The sequence below is a fragment of the Anabrus simplex genome, chromosome 1 (genome assembly GCF_040414725.1).
Source record: "Anabrus simplex isolate iqAnaSimp1 chromosome 1, ASM4041472v1, whole genome shotgun sequence".
Lineage (NCBI taxonomy): Eukaryota > Metazoa > Arthropoda > Insecta > Orthoptera > Tettigoniidae > Anabrus > Anabrus simplex.
Window position 1 is genome coordinate 1,636,663,663 of NC_090265.1, and position 19,029 is coordinate 1,636,682,691.

The 19,029-nt window shown below is 42.3% G+C and overlaps 1 protein-coding gene across 2 annotated transcripts in view; it reads left to right on the forward strand.

Moving 5' to 3' along the window:
- LOC136858637 (myrosinase 1) overlaps positions 1-17,021 on the forward strand; it is a 145,291-nt gene extending 128,270 nt beyond the window's left edge. For both annotated transcript variants that reach the window (XM_068225643.1, XM_067138340.2), the window contains exons 10-12: positions 8,027-8,161; positions 13,528-13,634; positions 15,375-17,021. In XM_068225643.1, the coding sequence (XP_068081744.1) occupies positions 8,027-8,161; positions 13,528-13,634; positions 15,375-15,501 (369 nt within the window). In that variant the 3' untranslated portion in view covers positions 15,502-17,021. The remainder of the gene's footprint in view (positions 1-8,026; positions 8,162-13,527; positions 13,635-15,374) is intronic.
- The last annotated feature ends 2,008 nt before the right edge of the window (positions 17,022-19,029 follow it).

Consider the following 19,029-nt stretch of genomic DNA (forward strand, 5'->3'; position numbering starts at 1 on the left):
TGAGCTTTGTGAGGCGATGTTGCTAAATTTGGACGTAACTGAAGACCGGCTTGAGAGCAGCAATTGAAGAAACAAAACCTTTGCCATGAGAGGGACTTAAACACGGACCATCAAACTAACAGGATCGCGCCATAGCAAGTACTCTCGGTGTGATTACGTTTGATGGAGACTTCTCTGTTAGTTTATTGCGATATTCCGTTCCAGGAGACAGCACAACAAGAGGAATAGTTAGTATTTCCAGTAGTGTCTGAGTGAGGCTGCTGTATGACAATAGTGTGGTGACAGCACAACAAGAGGAATAGTTAGTATTTCCAGTAGCGGCTGAGTGAGGCTGCTGTATGACAGTAGTATGAAGAGCACAACAAGAGGAATAGTTGGTATTTCCAGTAGCGGCTGAGCGAGGCTGCTGTGTGACAATAGTGTGGTGACAGTACGACAAGAGGAATAGTTGGTATTTCCAGTAGCGGCTGAGCGAGGCTGCTGTGTGACAATAGTGTGGTGACAGTACGACAAGAGGAATAGTTGGTATTTCCAGTAGCGGCTGAGTGAGGCTGCTGTATGACAATAGTGTGGTGACAGCACAAGAGGAATGGTTGGTATTTCCAGTAGCGGCTGAGCGAGGCTGCTGTGTGACAATAGTGTGGTGACAGTACGACAAGAGGAATAGTTGGTATTTCCAGTAGCGGCTGAGCGAGGCTGCTGTGTGACAATAGTGTGGTGACAGTACGACAAGAGGAATAGTTGGTATTTCCAGTAGCGGCTGAGCGAGGCTGCTGTGTGACAATAGTGTGGTGACAGTACGACAAGAGGAATAGTTGGTATTTCCAGTAGCGGCTGAGTGAGGCCGCTGTATGACAGTAGTGTGGTGACAGCACGACCAGGGGAATGGTTAGTATTTCCAGTAGTGTCTGAGTGAGGCTGGTGTGTGACAGTAGTGTGGTGACAGTACGACAAGAGGAATAGTTGGTATTTCCAGTAGCGGCTGAGCGAGGCTGCTGTGTGACAATAGTGTGGTGACAGTACGACAAGAGGAATAGTTGGTATTTCCAGTAGCGGCTGAGCGAGGCTGCTGTGTGACAGTAGTGTGGTGACAGTACGACAAGAGGAATAGTTGGTATTTCCAGTAGCGGCTGAGCGAGGCTGCTGTGTGACAATAGTGTGGTGACAGTACGACAAGAGGAATAGTTGGTATTTCCAGTAGCGGCTGAGCGAGGCTGCTGTGTGACAATAGTGTGGTGACAGTACGACAAGAGGAATAGTTGGTATTTCCAGTAGCGGCTGAGCGAGGCTGCTGTGTGACAATAGTGTGGTGACAGTACGACAAGAGGAATAGTTGGTATTTCCAGTAGCGGCTGAGCGAGGCTGCTGTGTGACAATAGTGTGGTGACAGTACGACAAGAGGAATAGTTAGTATTTCCAGTAGCGGCTGAGTGAGGCTGCTGTGTGACAATAGTGTGGTGACAGTACGACAAGAGGAATAGTTAGTATTTCCAGTAGCGGCTGAGTGAGGCTGCTGTGTGACAATAGTGTGGTGACAGTACGACAAGAGGAATAGTTAGTATTTCCAGTAGCGGCTGAGTGAGGCTGCTGTGTGACAATGGTGTGGAGACAGCACGACCAGGGGAATGGTTAGTATTTCCAGTAGTGTCTGAGTGAGGCTGGTGTGTGACAGTAGTGTGGTTACAGCATAGCTTCTGAATGAAATTCCCCGGCACTATCAGTTGGGAGTATAAAATTACACTTTAAACAACATTTAGTTTGCAGTGAGAACATAAAACGACGTTTTCCATTGACTCTGGATATCGCTTGACGTACTTGATGAGCATTCTTTGTTTGGGCTGACTCTACGTATACATACAAAAACGAAATTGAAAATATCTTCCGAAACACCGTATAAAAGTCCCTGGCGACTCTTTGGTGAGACACCCGGTAGAGAAGGCTTTTATCAAAGAGGACTGATTCATCATACTCTTGAGAACGGATTATACAGGTAAATAATTTTATGCATATCCCGCCAAACAAAATTTCTAAGGTATTCTGGACAAGTTCGAAGTGGTACTTCAAAAGTAATTCATCTTCCAGTGCATTGACAACCAAATCCAAGCAAATCACTTTGACTGTAAGCTAACAGTAACATAAACCACCTTCCTCGAGGTAACCCATTGTGTAGTAACCTCATCGATTACAGAGTAACATGTACCCTTGTATGAGTGCAAGTCTGAACCCTACGTGGTATGCTGTCCACAAGCTCTTTTAACGAGTAGCAATCCTGCGTAACTCCCGTAAACTTCGTGGTGGGGCAGAACGTGTTCGTACAGCTCTTTCCATTCGATCCCAAGCATGTTCCATTGTATTCATGGCGGGGAACATGAAGGCCAATCCAGTCTGGCAATACTGGCACGATTGATGACATCGTTGGCACTGCCTGCACTAACGGTCTACAAATGGCTAGCAGCATGCTGGTGCCCCTACGCACAGTGTTAACCACGTTACGACGAACAAACTTAAGAGAAGCGAGAATAGGAAACTGGCTTACTATAAAATAGTGGACATCATGCAAATATGCCTTGAATTAATGTAATTATAAACACTCTGAGATCAACTTATCACATTAGTAGACACGGAACATATTGTCACATTCAATCATTACTGTGTTGTGTGTTCTTGTACAGTATGAATCAAGAGAGCGCCATGTACTACATCTTGTTTAAGTGAGCTCTCTTTGTCTATACTAATATTATAAAGAGGAAAAATGTGTATATTTGTTTGTAACGGATAGACTCAAAAACTACTGAACCGATTTTAAAATTACTTCACCTGTAGAAAGTTACATTCACCGAGCTCGATAGTTGCAGTCGCTTAAGTGCGGCCAGTATCCAGTGTTCGGGAGATAGTAGGTTCGAACCCCACAGTCGGCAGCCCTGAAAATGGTTTTCCGTGGTTTCCCATTTTCACACCAGGTAAATGCTGGGGCCGTACCTTAATTAAGGCCACGGCCGCTTCCTTCCCACTCCTAGACCTTCCCTGTCCCATCGTCGCCATAAAACCTAACTGTGTCGGTGCGACGTAAAGCAACTAGAAAGAAAGAAAGAATAAAAGTTACATTTCCAGTGAGTAACATGGGCTGTATTTTATTTTCAAAACAATTCGATGGGGGCGACAGAGGGAGATATAAAAATATAAAAATAATAGGCTAATATAGGCGAAATCGAATTTGTCGTACAAGGACGAGATAAAGCTCATTTTAAGCCCCTTGACTCAAAGAACAAAACTCGGCAAGCCCTACGGGCCCGGAAACGATTTTTAAGGCCCTAGAACCAACCGTTATGGAGATATTGGCACCACACTACCCCTGCTCTAGGAATCGGATAAGAAAATTGACTGCCGTAACCATGGCAACGTCAGCTGCAGGATTCCACAGTAGCGGGATTATCTACAATATATCACAAAAACCTTACATTTTACAGACGTTAAAATTGGTACTTGGAATCTTCTTTAAAAAAGAAATACACATTTTTGGAAACTGCGTTTAAGGGGGTGAAATAATATTTAAAAAACGGGTGAATTTTTACAATGAGTATCTTCTTCTTCTACTGCTTTTCCCATACATGTGGCGTCGCAGGTGCAAATTGTGTCACAAATGTGGATTTGACCCTGTTTTACGGCTGGATGCCCTTCGTGACAACGACCCTATGTGTAGGGATGTAATCACTATTACGTGTTCCTGTTCTGGTTGGTAAAGTGGTGTGTTGAGTGATATAAAGAGGATCGTCTTGGGACAAACACAAACAACCTGTCCCCGAGCCAGAATTATTAAACACACGGGATTTAATTCCCCGGCTCAGCCCGGAATCGAACCGGGAACCCTGTGAACCGAAGGCCTCAACGTTGACCACTCAGCCAAGGAGTGGAGCGGGTTTTAAAATGAATATATCTACAGTATATCTCATAAACTTAACATGTTACAGACGTGAACATTGGTATTTGTAATCTCCTTTAAAAATAAAAGAACACGTACTTTTTGTTTTCGTAAAATCAACTTAAGCTGGAGATCGAAAATAAGTGAAGAAGGGGTTGAATTCTCTTTATGAGGATACTTATATCTCAAAAACTAAGATGTTACAGACGTAAAAATTGGTATTTGGAACCTCCTTTATAAGTAAAAAAACCTTTCTTTTTTTTCGACTTAAAAGAGGACTGTTTCTCATATGTAGAGTTCCATGTCGCATGTTCAAGATTTAGCTCTGCCAGTAGCCCGGTCATCTTAGCCCCAAAAGTCAATGCCACAAACGTGGTTTACAAAAATGTTCTGGGGTAAAAGAAATGCACTTTTTCGGCGACATTTTACACTTTAGGGATTTTTTACATAATGTCTTAGTGCAGTACCGAGAAACAGTTATTTTTATCAACTTACGAAATCCTCGCGAGCGAAGCCGTGGGTAACAGCTAGTCACTAATAAAGTTACCAGATGAACTGAAATTTCTTTCACTTGACGCATTGGAGGCTGGAATAGACAGCATTTTCTTCGCTAATAGAGCAAGTTTTGGATATTCTGTGCTTTACGTCGCACCGACACAGATAGGTCTTATGGCGATGATGGGATAGGAAAGGCTTAGGAGTTGGAAGGAAGCGGCCGTGGCCTTAATTAAGGTACAACCCCAGCATTTGCCTGGTGTGAAAATGGGAAACCACGGAAAACAACCATTTTCAGGGCTGCCGATAGTGGGATTCGAACCTACTAACTCCCGGATGCAAGCTCACAGCCGCGCGCCTCTACGCTTACGGCCAACTCGCCCAGTGCTTTTATTTCACCACTATGCAATGGGGTCGTCATCAGAAAGTCGATCGTTTAATAAATAAATTGTTGTAGTAAGAATATCGGTAACGTCCGTAGTCTGCGCCATCACTAACTCGTTTTTGACATAGATCTAGGAACCTATTCCCAAAACAACCGCACAGGGACAAAGATCTGTTGCACACATTTTGTCGCTCTTCTGTGTATTGTTTTGTTTGGTATCATATGGTAGACCCTACTGTATTTCAATGCCACATTTTATTCGGTCGAACTTTACACAAGTTTGCTTTTGTACAAGAGGTAGTACATGCAAAATTCAATAAGGAAGCACAGCATTTACATGGCAGATATCCTGCATGTTAACCATTCTCAGTTGTTACTAGTAAGAAGTATTCCCACACTTCTCTCTTCATCCTTTCTTTATTTAGTAATCCGTACTGCTTCTTCCCAAATTTTGATTTCACCCCATTTCTGGACCGCCGTTCCATGTTCTCAACGAATGTCGTAGTGACTGAGAATGTGAATCAGTAGGACCGAATGTGGTGCGTTCGTTCAGACTGTCGAGCGCCAAGTGCCACTAGCGGAGCAGGACTTAACTACAGGACTACGTTCGTGCGACCGACCGCAAACAGGGAATGCAGACCTTTAGCCTGCAGAATGGACGCGGGTGTTGTCATCCATAAACTTGAATGTTTCCCCAATGCTGATGAAATTGTTCAAACGATGGGTTGGAGAATGTTATCCCCGTATTGGGGAGCGCTGGGGCGTTGAGTGTATCCTGGATGGACAACAATAGCGCCCGACGCCCCCACACCATACCACCCCAGAACATCACTGATCCGCCACCTTGCTATACTCGATGGACGGGATGCCTCTGGCGTGCAGCATTACCTGGTGCCTCCAGACACGTTGTCTACGGTCATCGGGTTTCAGTCATATGAGGCATTCATCTGTGAAGAGAACTTTGTGCCAATTCTCCATAGTGCATTTTTGATAATTTTGTGTCCTTCTGTACCGTTCAGCACGGTGTCTGGGCTTAAAGTTCAGTCCTGTCTAAAGCCGTCTAGAATACGGAGGGGCGTTGTGAAGTCTGTTTCGAACAGTTTCTTTGGACACGTGCCTCCCATTGGCCTCCATAAAGTCATTGTTAATCATGGTGGCAGTGTGGTCGGGATTTCTGCTGGCTTGAAGTCGTAGATACCGGTCATCTACCGCAGTTGTTGCCCTAGGGTCACCCGTACAGGGAAAGTCGTGAATACTATATGTGTTTCGAAAACGATTCCAGGTTCGTACCACATCACTTGGGCTCGCTGCTATTCGCCTCGCAACGTCTCGTGTTGACATAAAGCAACAACCCGTGTGCGATCAGACGTTGATATCCGTCGTCTTGCCATCACAGAACGTCCTTATACTGATTACAAAAGCCTTGCACTATTATCTGGGTGAAGGTACGCATGAAACTGCCTCGCCGACATTCAACGCAAGTTTGTTTACATGTTTAGACAGTTCAAAGGACGCGTGTTTCGCTTCATGTCAACGTAGGTCCAGGAGGAATGTGTTTATGGCATACACAAGTGATGCCTGATATTGCTATGGTATTTCATTTATTGAAGTCTCGTAAGCACTGAGCCGGTATCCTCCTTTCGATGCACTCAATCCTAAACTTGTCGACTCCAAATTCTACGAGGGCTGTTCCCTTCAACCTCCGCTTGTCTATAAAAATACACATTGATATAAAAATATTATTTTATAACAAAAGATCGTTTCACACTTATTTTTCCAAATAATCGCCAAAACGATTTAGGCATTTGTCGTATCGTGACATCAGCCCTCTGCAAAGAAGTCTGCCGCCAGTGAGGTAAAGTGCGTCTCGACAGCAGTTCTTCGTTTGCACGCCACAAATGGAGGTTTACGATAAGTGAACTTTCTACAGCAATCCCAGACATTTCGAGATCTTCTCTGTACACAGTTGTGACCCAACACTTAGGATACTGGAAACTTTGTTCATGTTGGGTCCCAACAATGTTGACTGACGATCACAAAACTCAGCGAATGGCGTCAGCTGTGATGTTTCTCACGCCTTATCATAGTGAAGGGGAAGAGTTTTTAAAGTCTGTCGTTCCTGGCGATGAAACTTGGGTCCAGAAACCAAAGAACAGTCTAAGGAGTGGATGCATTCTTCTTCTCCAAACGAGCCAAAAAAATTTTAACCGACACTGAGGAACAGGAAAACAATGGCTGTTGTTTTTTGGGACAATTAAAGCGTCTTGTTGGTGGACTTTATTGAGCAGGAACCTGTCCGGACGCACATTGAATTAGGAGATTGCAGCGTACGCAGAATGGATGATTGTGGAGATGTTTAGAGATCCTCATAGATCATCACACAGGAGTGCCTAGTGTAACATCAACTTTCTCATGAGAGTTTAAACCCAGGGACCGCCGCTAACCACATCACGATGAGAGGATACCTGCCATGATCATAGCATTAGGGGCGTTAAGTCATTGTCCAAAAATGAAGGAGTCGAGGAAAGCTAAGTCGACACAACTCTTATAGTAATGATCTGCTCAGTAGTTGGTTAGTTGATTTCTTTGTAGTTGTTGAATGGTCTTGGTTGGGAGACGGATTTTTCACATCTTCTAATTGTTGTGTGTAATTTCTTGAATTATCTTTCATATAAATATACTCGTATATTTATGTGAATTATGAGGGAAGCTGTGTTGAAAGAGACAGATGAGTAGAAGGCGACAGAAAAGTGAGCCTCAGTTGAACTCTTATGATTATCTCTAGAAAAGGATTCGTTAGATGTAAATAAATTACTAATTATCAATTTGAGTTTGAAAGGCATATTTATTATTATTTGATTTTCCCAAAGGGAAATTTGACACCATTTTTATTTTATTGTGGTAGGCATTTCATGTGGATTTCGTCCAGTTTTGTGGATGGATGACGTTCCGGGCACTAACCCTATACAGAGGGATATATTTCGTATTTCTGTGGTGGTGCTTGGTAAAGTGTAGTGCTATATGTGGATGAAGAGAAGTGTGTTAAAATGAGAATAAACACCAAACCATCTAGCCAAATGAATTTATAAATACGTTTGAAATCCGCGGCCTGGACGGGAAAGGAAACCGGGTCGCTGGAATGAGACAGTAATGAGTACTATACTACAGTATATTGAGTTTCTGTTTCGTATTTACCTCTCTCAGTATTTCCTTTTTCTCTTTAACAGGTTGTGCCTTGGGGCCTTCGAAAACTTATCAACTGGATCCACAAGAACTATAACAGCCCGACGATTATCATCACAGAGAACGGCATGGCGGACACTGGCAACCTGGATGATGCAGGCAGAGTATATTATCATACGGTAAGTGTGAGGCTCAACCAAACAATAGCCCCATCTTTCTTTTATAAGTTGCATGGTCATTGCTAGGGCCCGCATGTTTATGACATTTCCATGGAAAATACAAGTTAAGCATGATTGTATCTACGATGACTAAAATTATGCAATTTTTACGGGTCAAAGTCATATTTTGGCTCATTTAACGTTTTTTGTCCTTTCCCGGTAATATTTCATATTATGGTCATATTTCCCCGTGAATTTTCGTGTTCTTGTCATAATTTTATCTTTTCATTCCATTTTTTCATACCTGATTTCAGTCGTCTTAAATATGGATTTTTCACATTTACGCCTGTTACTCGGCGACCTCGGGTTCGAATCCCGGCCGGGTCAGGGGGTTGTAATTGTAATGATTAATATCCCTGGCCTTGGGACTTGGTGTTTGTGACGTCCTTAATCTTCCTTTCCTCACACACAACATTTCTCACTACCGCCATTCCAATTCCATGCACGTTCATACAATATGGTGCCAGTAGGGGCAAAAGATCCACATGGGTCGACGCCCCGAACAAATAGCATTAAAAAAAGCGACAGAAAAGCGAGCCTCAGCTGAACTCTAATGATTTGACGTGTTTCAAATATGGCCCAATGACATCCTGCAATGTTGAGTGGTCTTTTTCCAGTTATAAGTCATGTTGCTTGAAAATAGATCGTTCCTACTTGAAAACCTTAAAATATATGTAATTTACTATTGGGATTCTTTCTGATCACTCATCAAAATGACATTCATTTCATTTTGTGCAGGGTCAAGCGTTACCTTTGGAATGAGTAATTAAATAAATTCATAATAATAAAAGTAATAGTATTACTTGTCCACCTCTGTGGTGTAGTGGTTAGCGTGATTAGCTGCCACCCCCGGAGGTCCGGGTTCGATTCCCGGCTCTGCCACGAAATTTGAAAAGTGGTACGAGGGCTGGAACGGGGTCCACTCAGCCTCGGGAAGTCAACTGAGTAGAGGTGGGTTCGATTCCCACCTCAGCCATCCTGGAAGTGGTTTTCCGTGGTTTCCCACTTCTCCTCCAGGCGAATGCCGGGATGGTACCTAACTTAAGGCCACGGCCGCTTCCTTCCCTCTTCCTTGCCTATCCCTTCCAATCTTCCCATCCCTCCACTAGGCCCCTGTTCAGCATAGCAGGTGAGGCCGCCTGGGCGAAGTACTGGTCATACTCCCCAGTTGTATCCCCCGACCAAGAGTCTGAAGCTCCAGGACACTGCCCTTGAGGCGGTAGAGTTGGGATCCCTCGCTAAGTCGAAGGGAAAAACCGAACCTGGAGGGTAAACAGATGATGATGATGATGAATAGTATTACTTATTTATTATTATTATTGAATATTCTAGAATTTAAAAGTGCATTTTCACTATAATATTAATTTAAAAAGCGCCACAATTTTGAAAATTTCGAAAATGTGACCAGAAAATATTTAAGTCACATTTATTGTGATATTTGAATACATTTTAGGTCGTAAATGCTGGCATATTTCTAATATTTTTAGGTTATAAACATCCGGTCCCCATTCTTTACACTTCAATAGTCATTTAATAGCACAGTTCGTGGCATTTTAATGCTAGTAGCATAGAACACTCCCATACCTAGGAGCGCCAGAAGCTGAGGAAAGAGTTTATTGGCAATTAGGCATATACCTATTGCAGCCAAAACAAATCAACAAACAAACGTTATAATTCGCTTTACGTCGAACGGACGTCGAAAACCATTTGTAGGTATTTCGTTGTAAGGAAGTATGTATGAGTCAAATTCATAGGGAGTGGTAAAGTCTGTATATTCATAACTTCAATATCATTGATGACCCACAGTTTTTACTGTAATAAGAGGGTCTATTGATTCATCAAGTAGATAGAGAAGTCGAAGAGATGGAAGGGCAATGAAAATAAGTGTAATTGCAGGGAGAATTGTTCAAATTACCTCAATTGTTTGTCCTTCAAGTAGATAACGATGTGTAAATTTATTGAATAATAAACTTCCTATAATATAAGCAACTTACTAAAAATATGGACCTTACATCAATCGACCTAATATATTACCCCCTAAACACGGAAGCCACCCCTCACTTAATTAAACTTTACAATAAACCCAACCATCTCATTACTTTAATACTAGTGAACTACTTATTTCTTACCTTAATCATAATTGTAAAAATTACAAACATCTTCCAAGGTCCTTTGCGACAAAAATTTTAATGGCCAAACCTATACGAGTATCACATCCTCTTTTTAAAATTGCTAATAACGCTTTAGTAGATCTGCCTGCCCCCTCAAATATCTCCGCTTGATGAAACTTCGGATCACTCCTCGGTCTTTGTTTAATAATCCAAATTGCCACAGGTCTTTTTTTAGCTATACATTACACTGCTATCCCATTGTCGTATGGCGACAATGGGATAGGAAGGAGTTAGGAGTGCAAAGGAAGTAACCATGGCCTTAAGTAAGGTGGAGCCATATTTTTATGCCTGGTGTGAAAATGGGGAACCAAGGAAAACCATTTCATGTCTGCCGACAGTGGGGTTTGAACCCAGTATCTCCCGAATGCCAGCTCACAGCTGCGCGCCTCTAACCGCACGGACAACTCGCTTAGTCACAAACGAAACTGAATGAAATACACTCCGAGGTACGAGTGCATATCAAGGAACAGGAACACTACCAGCTAGAAAATACATCAAATAATACGATCAAACCTCAACAAATACTAAAACATAACAAGATACTAACATTGGAATTATTAATGTCTTTGACTCTGTCCTGTTTCATATTTTGAGTCGCTGGGCTGAGTGGCTCAGATGGTTGAGGCGCTGGCCTTCTGACCCTAACTTGGCATGTTCGATCCTGGCTCAGTCCGGTAGTATTTGAAGGTGCTCAGCCTGGTATCGCTACATTTCCTGGCACGTAAAAGAATCCTGCGGGACTAAATTCCGGCACCTCGGCGTCTCCGAAAACCGCAAAAAGTAGTTAGTGGGACGTAAAACAAATATTAAAAAATATATGTATTTTGAGTCGTAAGAAAAATAATAATTACGAATATCTCTATTATTATCATCCCACGTAGAAACGCGCGAAATATAAAAGAACGGAAAATACATATTGCACAACGTTTTTTTTTCGATATAGAAGATATTAACGAGAGGATTTTTAAAAACCAAGCGCATGGCTGAGCGAGTTGGTCACGTGTCCGTCAACTTGCATTCGGGAGAGCCCTGAAGATGGTTTTCCGTGGTTTCTCATGTTCACACCAGGCAAAGTCTTTGACTGTACCTTCATTAAAGCTATGCTCACTTCCTTCCCACTTCTAGCGCTTTCCTTGTAAGATCTGTTTGTGTCGGTGCGACGTAAAACCAACTGTAAAAATAAAAATGACACTGCGTACTTTGCATACACCACTGCATAACAATCAAATAATATACAGCCTAGTTCACACCCCGGATAGCTCTGAAGTTAAATACCGAGTATAGAAAAATTACAAGGTGCACCTAAAAAGTTTGGTGAATGACACCATAACACAAAAAATCTGAAGATACAAACAAATCACCTTTATTCGCCTTCAAAGTTCTCTCTATTGGTCACAATACACTTTTGGTAACGTGTATACTGCTGCTGGCAGCTGACAGCGAAAGCGTCTTTTGGAATAGATCGAAGCACTGATGTCGCACGGCTTTGTATGTCTGAGGTTTGTCAGCACAGTGTGTGCATTACAGGATTCCCTTGACACCGGGAAACAATAAGTAGTCTGTAGGTGGCAGAACCTGTTAGTACGATCTATGTTCGTGAACAGTCACAGTCTCCTCAGCCAAGAAGTTACGTACACGGGTCGCACTGTGTGGGCTGGCATTGTCGCGAGGAAGACTCCACTTTCCACGTCTATACAGCTCAGGACAAACATGCCGCATGCGTAGAAACATCCGTTTCAAAGTGTTCTCGTATAATACGGCGTAGACAATTGTATCATGCAGTACGAATTCCTGGTGGATCATGCCATTGCTGTCGAAAAAGGAGATGAACAGTGGCTTTTGAGGCGATTCTTTCTGGGACGCTGGAAAGGTGGTGAACACCATGCTATTGATTGTCGCTTGGTCTCTGGATTGAACCTGCAGCACCAGCTCTTATAGCCTGTGATCATGGTTTTCAGAAAACATTAATCTCGATCACACGTGTCAATGAAATGTGCAGGAGTTTCCATCTGTGTTGCCTTGTGCTCGTCAATCAATGTGCGCTGTCCGGCTCCATGGCTAAATGGTTAGTGTGCTGGCCTTTGGTCGCAGGGGTCCCGGGTTCGATTCCCGGCAGGGCCGAGAATTTGAACCACCATTGGTTAATTTCACTGGCACGGGGGCTCGGTGTATGTACTTTCTTCATCATTATTTCATCCTCATAACGACTGGCAGGTCGCCTACGGGTGTCAAATCTAAAGGCCTACACCTGGCGAGCCGAACATGTCCTCGGACACTCCCGGCACTAAAAGTCATACGCCATTTCAATTTGTGCGACAGAAGTGCAGAATAGATCTTCCACTCACCCAAATTGATGTGAATGATGGCGTTCACACTGCCCTTGCTAACGCCTAAATCCCCTGATATCCTTCTCAGATATAGTCGGCGATTTTGTAACAATGTCTGTCGCACTTGCATGATGTTCTTTGTACTTCTCCTTGTTGATGATGGACCGAGATTTGGCACATCTTCATGAGTTTCCAGTCCATCCCGAAAGCGTTTCAACCAGTCGTAAACACATTTTCTACTTACGGCTTCTGTTCCGTACATTTGAACCAACATCGCATGCGTCTTCGTCACCTTTTCTGCCAATTTGTAACAAAACTTGATGCTTATGTGTTGCTCTATTGCACTACGGCATGAGTCTTCACACACACTACGTTCGTCTGGCTGCAGCTGACTAACTTGTTCCAACGCTACGTGGCGCTTCTCGAGATGTCTCTCAATTCACATGCGCATTCACTCAGTGTTACCACACATTGCCATTTCGATTTCTGTCCATTCATCGTACTCTTTGTATGTTCAGCCGTTTCCCCGCGATATCATAACAAACCAGTAGACAAAAATAAGCAAGAAAGAAAAATAAACCTGATTTTTCATGTTGTATACCTAGTCCCAGATAAAAACGGGGTATGACGCAAATATTCGAAGTGTTAGGACAAAGTTAGAATGGTATTTATATGGAATTTCTTCTAAACTGCGTGGAAACATAGTTATTCAAATGTGTGATGTTATTAAATAATTATGGCTCAAGCTGAAGTTAGCAGATTGTGAACTCAAAATAATCAATGCTGTACTAATTATGACGGCGTGATGACAATTATACCTTATTTTCAGAGTCACTTGGCGGAGTTGCTGAACGCAGTGTACGAAGATGGGTGTAAGGTGGCGGGATACTGTGTTTGGAGTTTGTTGGACAACTTCCAGTGGAGTGCGGGATACACGTGAGTACCATTGTCTAGTTGCGTGTGGAAACAGTTTTCTTGTTCATCAGAATTCGAAACATTTAATGATCCTGTTAAACAGGTGAGATAAATTTTGATATTCACTATTGAAAACGTAAGAATCCAGGACAGATGATGAGAACCTACACTCCCCACAACGGTGACCCGACCCTTCCTACCCCAGATTAATATGCGTGGTGCTTCCATAGCAAGTGTACAAAGTGCTCCTCTTCTGGTGTTGAAGTTTGCCTGAAGCAGGTTCAAAGCGGCCCATACCGGTGCACGATCAAAACAATGTATACAAACTGCTGCTGTATAACGCGTACAACCACAGACTCTTCAACAGATTTGCGTAATCATTTGTTGCTCGACTTCTACTGTGCTGTGAAGATATTTGAACACCTTTTATAACTATTATAATTGATTGCTTGTATTGCGGATGGGATGAATGAAACCAATAAACGAAGAAGGACACGCGAGGTGTGGACGAAGACTTGTTGAGAAAGAGAGTTGATTTTATCCATAAAAAATCTCTTGAAAAATCTATAAGTGTCTATACCGTTTGACTATAAGAACTATACATGCAAATTCCCAGCTGCGTTTGGTGAACAATTAGATATGATCGCCCTTTTGGTCGAAAAAGAAACCCGAACAAACACTGTTTGAAACATTGCGTTTTCTTTCATCTGGGCACACCTTTGAAGACCTCAAGTTTGAAACTGCAACTGTAGCTCAAATGTTTGAAAAAAATGGCGGCAAGCTGTTTTAATCCCATTAAACATCTTTCGAATCGTTTAGCAACTAGCATCCTTGTGAATTTCTCCACAAGTACATCGTAAACACTGTTCTTTGAGTTATGACACTTACAGGCTTCACCTTTAAATTGCCACAATTCTATAAGAAACTGATAAATGCGAATGATCTCCACAGAATTCTCAACTGGAACTCGTTGATGCCATGGTGTTTAGCTGCATGGCAACTCCATTTCGACTGGAACTGATTGCCCAGCATTTTTCAAACAAGTCAATACACATTAAAATCTCTTGGACGAATAATTTCAAAAGCGTCTGAGTTTACACCACAGCCTTCAAACTGATGCACAACACGTATATCATGGCCTTGCAGAAGACTTTTGTAACAAGATGAATCGACATGATTGCCTTCAAACCCAGGGGATAAATGGATCCATTATTGATCCGACTATCAGATTTGGATCACATGCGCAACGAACAAAATAGCTTATAATATATTCACCAGCCTTTTCCTGTTACCTCAATAAATACGACCTCGAGGACATCGAGTTTATGCTGGGTGCTAGGGGCACCATTACTAAATTATTAGTCAGCTACTTATAACGCTTTTGTGTGCCAAATGAGATCATTATGAGCTGGGGCATACAAACATTGAAAGCCTCGATATCGTTCTTCAGGCATCACCTAAATATTTAATTCATTGAGAGTATTTTCTTTTATATCTTATCTTGCTTCTTCTATATACATTTGTAGCTAAGAAATGCTTTCTGTTCATTAACACTAGAATTATTATATATATTTTATTCTAAATTGTAATTAGATTTCTCAGTTTGCATCGCATGCTAATTTGTCAGTATGGCCAACCTCAAACGTTTGAATAAGAATAAATAAATAAAGTAAAATAAGGATGTAATTGTTATAATAAATATACATAAGATATTTTATTATTAATAAATGAAGTAGTTCACATGAAATTCTCATGTTTCAGGCAAGTCTTTGGTGTCTATCAAGTGAATTTCACTGACCCAGCGAGAACGAGGACTGCTAAAGCATCAGCCAAGGCTATGGCGGACATCATCCGCACTCGAGAACTGCCCACGGACCTAGAAAAATGAAGAAGCATCATTCATGTATTTAAGCTCCTTAGTGTTGTGACTGTGAAAGTCTTGAAACAATGCAAGTTCAGTGTCAAGAGGTGAAAAGGAACGACGAAAAGTGTTTAATAAATAAAACAATAATTTAAATGAATATCCTCCGCAACAACAAGTGTAGGGATATCATATGCTGCAGAAATCCTATTTTAGTGGTCGGCTATGCCTGATTCAACAAGTGCTTATGAAGATCTACTGTGATCTACTTTTAAAGTGAGTGCCGTGGTTCTCAGGGTCTCAGAGACTTTGAGGAGAGAGCTGCACTGAGGATATTGCCGTGTGCCTACTCATAAGAATGATAACATGACAAATGACCAAATAGAGACACCTATGAACTTAGTGAAACTTTGTGAATTTACAAAATGTCTGTTATTAATAAGCGTCCACTGCTCGAAAAAACTAGAACAGATTCGGAGACACATTTCCCATATGACCATTCACAGCTCAGTCCAAGAATAAATAGCGTTCCACCATTAGTTTTAAGCCTAATACAGTGAAGCAAAGTAGACAGTGAAGAGTACATTAATAGCGGGCAGTGAAACTTTTCCTAGATCAAAAATGAAAATACATGATCGAAAGCGACTTTCAACCTATTAGGTCGTGTTACGTACATTTAGTACGTGTTGAAGAGATGTTAAGTACGGACCAAAAATGGCCAACCAGACACCAGTGGGATCCGAACCCACAACCTCCCGATTTCGCGTCGGTTGCTCTACCAATTGAGCTATGGTGGCCTAGACCATCGTTGTTCTGTTGGAAAGGATCTAAGCTACAGGTTGTGGGTTCGGATCCCACTGGTGTCTGGTTGGCCATTTTTGTTCTGTACTTAATATCTCTTCAGTCCGCCTCTGTGGTGTAGTGGTTAGCGTGATTAGCTGCCACCCCCGGAGGCCCGGGTTCGATTCCCGGCTCTGCCACGAAATTTGAAAAGTGGTATGAGGGCTGGAACGGGGTCCACTCAGCCTCGGGAGGTCAACTGAGTAGAGGTGGGTTCGATTCCCACCTCAGCCATCCTGGAAGTGGTTTTCCGTGGTTTCCCACTTCTCCTCCAGGCGAATGCCGGGATGGTTCCTAACTTAAGGCCACGGCCGGTTCCTTCCCTCTTCCTTGCCTATCCCTTTAAATCTTCCCATCCCTTCACAAGGCCCCTGTTCAGCATAGCAGGTGAGGCCGCCTGGGCGAGGTACTGGTCATACTCCCCAGTTGTATCCCTCGACCAAGAGTCTGAAGCTCCAGGACACTGCCCTTGAGGCGGTAGAGGTGGGATCCCTCGCTACGTCCGAGGGAAAAGCCGACCCTGGAGGGTAAACAGATGATGATGATGATGACTTAATATCTCTTCAACACGTACTAAATGTACGTAACACGACCTAATAGGTTGAAAGTCGCTTTCGATTACAATGTGGTCGTGAAAATTCAATATTCATTGAAAATACATGACATTAATTTTACTTTTTATTTCCAATAAATCTGATACGAGAGTTTGTGTTGTGTTTTGAAGTTTATTTATAGATGCACTTATACTTCTGAAAATGTTTAGTCCAACTGTATCTCTGCTATGCATGAAGCAGATTTTCACTTACCTCACCTTTTAATGTCATTCTCATATGGATTAGATGTAAGCTTTCCGGGTGTTTGCTAGTCCTAAGACTAGACTCATCAGAGCAGTATGTGTCAGGCCCTACCCGCTGATACTGTGGTGTAACCCCATGAAAAGCCTTACATTTAATTTTGATATGCTCTGATGGTGTGATAAAATATAGGTCCCTCGTCGTAAACTTAGACATCCCATTAGGAATTGCTAGGCAGGCAGTGGCTCCATTATGGAGATTTATCTCCCACATGTAGTTATTAGATCGTGCCTCTAACAAGGGCTTCTGATAGGTTCACTTGCTGTTTATTGTATATATATTTATTCAGTGACAAAGAAGAGGCACAAAAGATTTTCTTTGCTCACAAACAAAGATGGGTCGAAAGCAGTTCATTCGTATGAACTACTTCACTCATTCACACTCTTCACTGTGAATCGTTCAAATGAAGTAGTTCGTTCATGAGGTAATGAAGCCTGACGACGATGCACACTATTTCATTCAGCAGTGCCTTCATTAACAGTGTCTCATTCACTAATTAAAGCTTCATAATAATAACATTACCAACTGATGGCAGAGCTATGTAATTATGGACATCTAATGGCTTATCCGATTACAGCATCTAGATCAGGGCCTCTCAGGGTGCATGCGCGTGGTGCATGCACTGTGCACGGTGCAAAAGACGACTTGGCTTGGTTGACCAGAGTGCAGACCCCCCACTCCTCTCTCCCTACACCTGTCTCCCCGTTCGGCCTGCCTCCGCGTTCCTCACCTTCACTGCTGTTTCTCCCCCACTGCGAAATGTTTACGTGTGGTGAGCGGAGACGCACAGTTGTATGGGACAAGGTTACCAGTGTTATTAAAAAAATTAAAAAAGTGAATTAGAAATACACATACATGTTTGAGAGGAATGTAAACATAATTTTTAAAAATGCAGAACCCGTAACCAAAATGAAAATGCTACAGTACTGGAACAAAACTCATTTGTGGATATAGAATGCTCTTCTTCAAGCTGTTTCAACTTCCCTAATTCTTTCTCTCTGACGTCTCCTATGATTTCACAATAATTTTCCGAATGTAGTCTGTTGTAGTGTCTTTCAATAGATGATTTTCTTACGCACGTAATTATCGTCCCACAGATTAAGCATTTGGCGTTATCGTCACGACAAACAAACAAAAAAAAATACGAAAGTTCCCAGTTCGATTGAAATGGACTTTCGGAAGTCTTTGCTTTCTTCGAAACAGGTTGCTCCATTATTATGTTGTTGTCGTGCGCTTGTCTATTTCACTGATAAACACGTCGTCTACCACCAAACGCTTCGTCGCTCTCAGCACACTACACCATCCGAGTCAAGCCGAGTTGAGGCGAAGCGTACCGATGCACAGTGCACAGAGCCTATGCACCTCGCTCTGCACGCGTGAGAGTTTGGGCGTTTGAGAGGCCCTGATCTAGATGATGGACATGTTGGTTGATAGGGACAAGGTATACGTATTAAAAACAGTCCTTTGTAACAAACTGTCGCACAACAAACTATGCTTTACATAGTCCACTGCAAAGAATGATGAGAAGTTTCAATTAGTTGAATAGAGATATATTTCATTTTTCACACTCTCCCCTTATGAAAAAGCTAGAAAATTAAATGTACTAAATATACTAAGTGAAATTGGCGAGAACTTGTGAGATTTATGAATGGCAGAATTTAAATCAAAAGATAACCAATGAAAGGATGTATCCCAACGAGAATGGTCTTCGTGGTGGAAGGCAATAAGTGGTGATCGAAGATTTTTATTAACCCGCTCAGTCAGAGATGGCTGGGGGTAATAGGCAGAAGTTGTGACGTGTGAAATTGACAGATAAAAAAATCTTGCAAAACAGGTTGGAATTAAAAGCTTTAGCATTGTC